This window comes from Vicia villosa, unplaced genomic scaffold (assembly GCF_029867415.1).
Source record: "Vicia villosa cultivar HV-30 ecotype Madison, WI unplaced genomic scaffold, Vvil1.0 ctg.000451F_1_1_3, whole genome shotgun sequence".
Taxonomy (NCBI): Eukaryota; Viridiplantae; Streptophyta; class Magnoliopsida; order Fabales; family Fabaceae; genus Vicia; species Vicia villosa.
Genome location: NW_026705216.1, coordinates 303,891 through 312,380, shown reverse-complemented (window position 1 = coordinate 312,380; position 8,490 = coordinate 303,891). Strand labels below are relative to the sequence as shown.

The 8,490-nt window shown below is 31.4% G+C and overlaps 1 protein-coding gene across 1 annotated transcript; it reads right to left on the bottom strand.

Annotated features, from left to right (window-relative positions):
- Nucleotides 1-3,299: 3,299 nt before the first annotated feature.
- On the bottom strand, nt 3,300-5,390 carry LOC131628406 (uncharacterized). The gene has a single exon (XM_058899238.1). The coding sequence runs from the start codon at nt 4,828-4,830 to the stop codon at nt 3,496-3,498; it is 1,335 nt and encodes a 444-aa protein (XP_058755221.1). The 5' UTR covers nt 4,831-5,390; the 3' UTR covers nt 3,300-3,495.
- Nucleotides 5,391-8,490: the final 3,100 nt, after the last annotated feature.

The following is an 8,490-nucleotide window of genomic DNA, read 5'->3' as shown; positions in this document are numbered from 1 at the left end:
ATTAATCCGTTGGACTTCAATATCTATTTCAAAAGTAGTGTCACTCTCATATGAAATATTATCTCTCAACTCTCGTCCAAACTCTCATCTAGATTGTCACTCATCCTATTACACAAAAAAGTAAAATTATAAATATTTGGATAGTTAAGAAACATGACTTCTTAAAGTAAGAAAGTAAGAACACAATAGAGTCACTTAAAATGTAAGTTCCGTATTTATTTATTTTTACGTTCTCTATCATCTATCACAATAAAATAATTTTTTCTAAAGCTAGTTGGATCAACTTTTCATTTTTTTTAAATCATTTTTTAGGAAATGAGTACAAATGATTTTTTTATGAAAAGAATAAAAAAATTTAGGAAAAAAATTGAAAAACAAACGCACCATTAATAATACTTAAAACAACATTTTTAACCATTAAAATGTGTGTGTCTTCTTTTTGCAAAATAAAACACAAACAACCTTTTCATCAACAATTTCATTATTTATTCTATGTGCACCTATTTTATCAATTAAAACTCATATTCATGAACAACAACAAAAACCAATTAAAACCCATATTAGTTTTTTATCAGAAATTACAAAAATTCTTGTATTTTTTAATTCATTTGTACTTTATAATTTTTGGGAGTTTTTCATACACATTTATCCCGAAAAATATTTGAAAGATTCTAGAAATTTGGAAATTGGCGGTAGTTCATTGATTTTTTTTTTTACATTTTTTTAGATTGCGGTGATGACCAGGGGGAAGGACAACATCATTGGAGATCATACACAAATCACAAGGTCCATCGTCAGTAAGATGAGTCTTCTTTTATTTTCAAGCTATATGAGGTGGGAGACCTTGGTGGCTAGACACTTGCCTGAGAGGTGTTTGTGACAATATGTGTATGTTCAGAGCATCCCACGACCAGTTTTGGATGCTCCAACTACGGGCATTGACAGTTGATTTTAGAGTAACATCATCAGCTCTTCCCGTGCCATTATAGATAGAGCAATGAGGGTTCAACACCACTCACAATGTTAGGATGGTTACCTGAAGTGGTACCTCATTGTATCACACTCTCGCATCATTTCACCTGTTGATCGTACAGACAATGTCATGCCTTATGATGTTAGGGTTTTTTATGATGGGGTTTCGACTGATGATGTGTCACCACCACCACCTCCACCAGACACACATGACCAGGAACGTATGCAGCTGATCGTTGTTATTATGGATAACCTCATGGGTTTGATAAACTTAGATGGTGAGTTTTTTATTGGATTATCTCGGGCAACACGCATAGCTCGCGGGGTGCCTATTTAGCTATTTGATTTGATTTTACAGTTGTATTTTTGTTGACTCATACTACTTACCACCACCGTACCTTTTATTATATAATATTTTAACGATTACATGTTTTGAAGGTGAACATAACTTAAATCCATACAACAAACATAATTAAAATAACGAAACAAGAAAGCCTAGACACTACCAGATGATTCTGGACGTTTCAGTATATTAATTATGTCATCAACAGATCTTGAAATATTCGTATCAAACTCGATCTGCCCCATAGTTTGCCTACAGAGAAATGAACTCCACATGATTGTCAAATTTTCATCAGTCTTCAACTCAATAAGGTTGTACATCACCCTTTCATCAGTAACAATTCATTCAATTTGAATTTCAAGGAGGCGAGAGATGTGGTGTCATCTGGAAGCCGAAACTCTACAGGAGGTTCATCTCCGTTAAAGTACATTTTTGCCTTAATCAAAAATTGATGAAGAGGCATTTTAAGATGTTTTTCTCAACAACAAATGACCCTTGTGTATACAACTTTGAATTCATTCTGGACCACACAAAATGGTCGATGCAGTCACAGTCGTACAAAAATATCGACAAAATATTGACTGTTGAAAATTTATATAAAAAAATACCAAAAATTTCACATTTGGCAAAATTTCCGTTATAAGATTGCAAATTTTGAAAAATCCGAAAATAATTGACACTTACCAAAAATTTCTCGAAATATTGAGTCCCATTTGCAGATTTTCAAATACATGTTCAATAGTATTTTGCGAAATAAAGCCCAATTTCTAAAGGACAGCTTTAGCAACTCCTAAATCTTATCATGATCGAAGCTAACCTTTTTGGAAAAGAAAATGCTAAACATCACGAAAATTATCTTCGTGAATTTTCGTGAATCATAAAACTAACTGTGTTTTAGATCTACCACCACTTTAGCAATGGTTTCATTGCAACTACTACCTTTGTCAACAAAATTAGCTTCACCTCTCATGTAACTTGCTCAAATAAAATGTTTCTCAAAGCTTTATAAAACTACATCTATTTCTCATGCTTTTAGATTGGAGAATATTGAATTATTTGACTGGGTATATCTGACCATCGTGGTTGAAAATGTGTATTTAGTATGGTACTTTTTTATTAGATGTTTGTGCCTAGATATAGAAATGATGTTTTCTTATTATTTTGTTTAACATGTCAAATAATCTGGATATTTAGTAGTAGCTAGTACTGATTTGGATAATATCAATTGAAAAAACAAGTACTATTCGTGATATTCGCGAGCTGTTATCTTCGTGATATATAGCATCGCTCTTTTGAAAAATACCTCAAAATTCTGCATTTTTACTTTGTATTGTAAAAAATTGAAATAACAGAAACAATTCTACTTCTAATAATCAAATCGTTCAAAATCATTCTATAATTAACTCCACAATTCTAGAATTATTTTTGGTTATTCCAAAAGCTAAATCAAACACACATTTTACCTTGAAAAAATGTATTTTTAGAATAACGATGGTGTCTTTTTTCTTATAATTTGTAATTAAAAAATCTGTTTTTTACTTATAAATAGTTGCGGAAGGAATATTGAATAGGTGGTGAGGTTGGCAGAATCAAGGCAAAAGCTACACTTTGTTCAACAAATTCACAATGTACATGTGGTTTTGTCAAACCACGGTTAAGGATAAAACCAATTCTCACAACTCCTACTTATACTGTTTCCATCCTTAAAGCTTGATGGCTTTCATGTATTCGACATGCAATGTTGTCTAATAACGGCTATAGCATCGCTACAACTCTTTAGCGAAAGAATTTGAGTAAATCTCTATACTTCGGCGATATGTTAATTTACTACAAAATGTTATCAAATAGCAACTATAGAGGTGTTATAGCCCTATAGTGTAGCGAAATTTGAACAAACCATCATTGAGGCATCAACTTTATACACATCTGCTTCAAATATGAAACAGCAGACAATCAATAATACTAGAAACATAGGCAACAAAACTTCGGTAAAGCAATCATTGAGCAAAAAATTACAATCTAGAGTTACCAAATTACCATATACTCAAATGGTACAATCATGAGGAGGGATAGTCAATGACTTCCAAACCTCCATGATAAAAAAATCCATTCTTTTCGACTAAACAGATTACAACATCTTACCATAGACATCTAAAAAGAGAGTTTGCAAGACTGCTGACCTAGTTAAAGCTGATGCCCATTTCCTTTCGCTTCAATTCCAAAGCCATGCGTTCATTTTCAAGCTTCATTCTTTCGTTTTCTAGACTCATCTTCTCCAACTCCCGGTCCTTTTTCTTACTAAACCTCTGCCACTTGAATCTTTGTTTCTCTAATTCCAACGTCTCGGCCTGAATTTGTAGCTTTTGCTCTTCTAATTGAACTTGGCGCATGTCAACCCATTGCTTCTGTAACCATGTTGCTCTCGTGTTTTCGGATAAAACTTGATTACCGTTATGAGGAACCGTTTGTCCACGTGGATGCAAACCTTGGTTAAAATAATCTTGACAATTTGAAGTATTACCATCTTCTTGGCCTTGGATTTGTTTCAAGTTCTTCATAGATCCACCTAACCGCTCATATACTCCTCTGCTATCACCACGGGAAGCACAGTGCACTTTAAAATCATCGCGTTCATCAATTTCAACATCATGCTCGTCATCATCGTGATCCTCGACATGGGACATTCTGATATCTTCATTATCATGATCATGATCATCCCTATTTCGGAGAGCTAACTGCATCGAGCATTGCAATGCAGGATCATGCGGCAAATGCAACCTATTACCATTATGATAAGAACACATCTCTTCATAAAACAAGTGTTTCGAGCTTAATATTTTCCGAACATCATCCTTTTCTTTCTCAGAAAGAAAATTAATTACATCCAAAAGCGAAGGATTTTCAACAACCTCACAAGAAGTCCCTCTCCCTAACATATCGTTAAGCTTTTTATACCTTTTATTAAGATCATTGAACTTATCCTCGCATTGTTGCGGCGAAACATGATAACCTCTTTCAGCCATAACCTTAGATACAGATTTCCACTTACCCTTCTTCTGTAAAACCGTAAATTTCCTTCTTCCACCGCCACCACCATCAGAAGTTATATCCTCGCCTATATACGAAACAGCAGTAATCATAAGCCTCACCATCTTATCATCCCACTTCACACGCTGCCAAGGCGAAGACGGTCCCTTTTTACCTCTACCCCCTTCATGTTGAGCCTCAAAACCCTCCTCGTTAAAACTCGGCTCATCCTCATCACTCGTCGAGTTCTTACTTCTCTCTCCCTTACTGTAATCCGTCATCGAAACAGTTTGATCACAGTTCTGCAAGAGCGAAAACCCATCATGAACCGACGAATGTATCGAAGACCCTTGACGCGGATTCGGATGAGGTTGATGTTGATGAATGGTGTGAGGATGGTGTGCTTGATGATGAACCTGAATTGATCCAGGTAAATCAAACCCACCAAAAGAATTTCCAACACCACCTTGTGACAAATTCACATCCATTTTTTTTTTCTCACAAAACAACAACCTAGATCAAATCAAACTACCAAACCCATTACACATCAAAACCTAAATTTCAAAACCCATAACAATTTTTTCACATAATCTAGAATCAAACATAATCAATCACCAATCTAACCATAACAACAACAAAAAAACATCATTATAAAGAGACAAATACAGTGACCAAAAAGACAAAAAGGAACTAACTTTCACACAACAAGAAAGGTAAAAGGTTCAAAATCAATAACCCATAAGTTAAAAAAGGGAAATGGTTAAAGGGTCGAGAAGAAACAGAAATAAAAAGCTTTTCTTGAAGGGTACTCAGTGAATGAAGTTAAAGGTACTTATCTGGTGCAAAACTGCATGGAATTGGTGACTGGGAAGCTGGAAAGACAGAGGTTTGAAGAAGAAAAGACGGAGAGAATCGAGAAACGGCAGAGAAACTAGGAGTTAGGATGTTGAAGGGTCTGAAAACTGAAAAGAACCCCGGCAAAAAGGAAAAAACATAGACAGACCTGTTAACAACATAGGAAAATACAAAGAAGTGTTTTTGTAGGAAAATGTTTTTTTTTTTTTTGTGAGCTTCTTTCAAAATAAATTATAAATAGATAAAAATCAAATGTTTTTTTATAGTTAATTTGAACGATAGTGTGATATAAAAAATAATAAATTTTGATATAATAAATATTTAATTAGTTTTAGTCAAATAAATATAATTGAATTTAGTAAAAGATAAATTAAAGATTTAGTTTTCTGTATTCAAATAAATTAATCAATTTTAGTCAAATATAAATAAATAAATAAAAGTTTATTTTTGTAATAATTCAAGAATGTGTCTGTTTATGAAGATTTTTTTAAGCATAATGAAAACCATCTTTTTAAAAAAAAATTATTAGAAGTAATTTTTTCAAACAAAGTCACTATAGTTGATTCCTTTACAAAAAAAGTTCTTTTAAAATTCATTCTTTTATAAAACTATAATAAACAGATAAAATAATATTCCAAGACTGCTTAATTTTAAATTATTATATTTAAACAAAAGTATCTATATTTAAACAAAAGTCGAGTTAACATATTTTTAAAAAAATACTTATTATAAAATTAAAAATTAAAAATTATTTTAATAAACACAATTTTCTAATATAATATTTTACTAGTTAAATAAATTTAAAAATTGCGCTAAAGTTGTATCAATTTAATTCAAATAAATTCAAATTTTGGTCAAAATGGTTAATTTAAAACTTAATTTTTATATTTAAAAAAATAATTTAATTTTCTTTATTTTAAGAAACAAGTTTCTTCATTTTTAATTATCAATTTAGATTTTATTCTGGCTAATACTCCTAGTAGTAATGATTAATTAAATTGATCCTACTTTTTCAAATCCTGAGCTAGAAAATCCAAAACATGAGATAAGTTATGTTAAAGAATAACAAAATGAACTTGTAACATGTTTATGTTTTAGTTTTAGTTTAAGGATGATGTTAATAAGTGTATTTAAAATATTGGTTATAATACATTCGTATATTATTTATTATATTTAAAAATTTGGTATTTTATATTCTAAATAAATAATTTATTACTATTTTTCTTTTGGGAAAAATTAGAACACTCATAAATACTTAACAGATTCAGTGTATTAAGATCAAGTGGGTCCACCTGATGTCATACTCGAAAAATAATATAATTGAAATTAACGCCACGCCAAGCATATAATACACAGATTAGGCACAAAATAATGCAATTTGATGGGGATTGGGCCCCTTTTAGTTGCAACTTACACATTTGCTAGTACTAGTAGTCTATTTAATAATATACTATAATTTAAATTTTTTTCACCCTTATGAAGTGAAATACACTTCTAAAAATTTAAAAATGTCTTTAAAAAAATTTTGAAAATGTATATTTAGATGCACTGTAAATTATTTTTGTTAAAGGGTCTGGCTAACGAAAGCATACTAAATAAAAATAATAATCTGCATACTAAATAAAAAAAATATTCTTTATAAAAGTTATGATTTTAATTTCCAAGACATTTTCAATGCATTGAATGCACGTATATTTAGAAAAACTTATCATTTTAATCATTTAAAAAGTGCTCCAAAGGCACTGGTTAACATTTTCCTTTTGTTAAATATTAATTCGAAGATGTATTTTCAAAAATATTTGAGATGTATTCAAAAATGCATGTTTGAAAACATCTCTAAACTCATTCTTCTAACATTTTTCAATAAGTAATATTGTAATACGGTGGGAGAACTGACTTTATAGAAATGTTGCAGATAGTAAGAGTCGTCACCGACTTTTATTTTATCCAATTGAAAAGGCAAAAAGAACAGGAAAGACCTTTGAAAGATTTTGAGTTCGGGGGTAGGTTATACAAAGGGAAGGTGTAAGCACCCTTTGTATCCATGGTTATCCATGGGCTCTTAATTGCTTAGCTCACTTTGTTTAAATTGTTTGAAAAGGAAGTGTAGTGTGTGATTAGAAAAGATTTTTGAATAAGGACTTTAACTTGTAAATAAGTGTAGCCTTTTTATTTGATTCTTTGAAAAGAAGGTGTGAAAAGCATTTGATTTTGATTTGAAATGTTGAGCAAGCATTTATGAGCACCTACCCTAAGTTCGTCTTTCTTGTTCTTTAAGATTTTTCGTTTGAAAGGGTTATCCATATCATAAAGAGGGCAGGTAGTCCTTTCATTGGATTTGAAAAGGGTCATCGAAGCTTATCATTCGCCATAAAATTGTCCCTACCATAAAGAGGGCAGGTAGTCTTTAGGGAAGGATATAATAGTCATTTTAAGGCAACAATAAGGACACCTTAGCATAGGGACGATCATCATTTTACCGAGGCAACATAGAGGGACTAGATCTCATATGATGATTTTATTCGTAGGCAGCAGGCTAAGGTATCCTCGTATTCGAGGGACTTGACTATTTTTAAATCGAAAGGCAGCATAAGAGAGATTACCATAAAGGTGTGTGTGCCACAATCAGGTGATTCAGTTCGGATATTTTTATCTTGTAATTAGTGAACTAATTTAATTAATAATCTTATCACTCCCTATTATTACTAACCACACAGTTATATTGTGCAGAAATTAAAATGCGGAAAAGTAAATCCTAAGCTATTACAAGGCTTCGGGATGGAGGATTACATAGCCAAAAACCCGGGGAAAAAGAAATCAAAATGCAGAAAGTAAAGGCAGGAGTTAAAACCTAGTTACTATTACAATAAAACTTTTTGCGACCTATACACATTTTCTAGAATTTAAAAATAAATAATAAAAAGAGAAATTTAAATAAAATAAACAATTAAAATTAAAGGCATGCGACATACACTGGAGTTTAGGATGAGAAGAGAGTCGCCAATAAACAATTTAGTTAAGGAAACAAAAACATGGTTTAAAAGCCCTACGGTAAAAACCTAAGGGTAAAACGGCGTGCGGCAAAAAAAACTGATGACAAACTTTGAGGGTAAAAACCTAAGCCTACAGTTTAATAGACAACCCTTACATTATTGATAATTTCTAAGGTTTAACTATGGTTTATTGATTAAGGTTAAACTTAAAAAACCTAAATAAAATTAAACCTAAAATTAAATCCTAATTTATCTAATTAATTAGTTAACCCTAAATTAAGTTTCTAATTGTTTAACCTA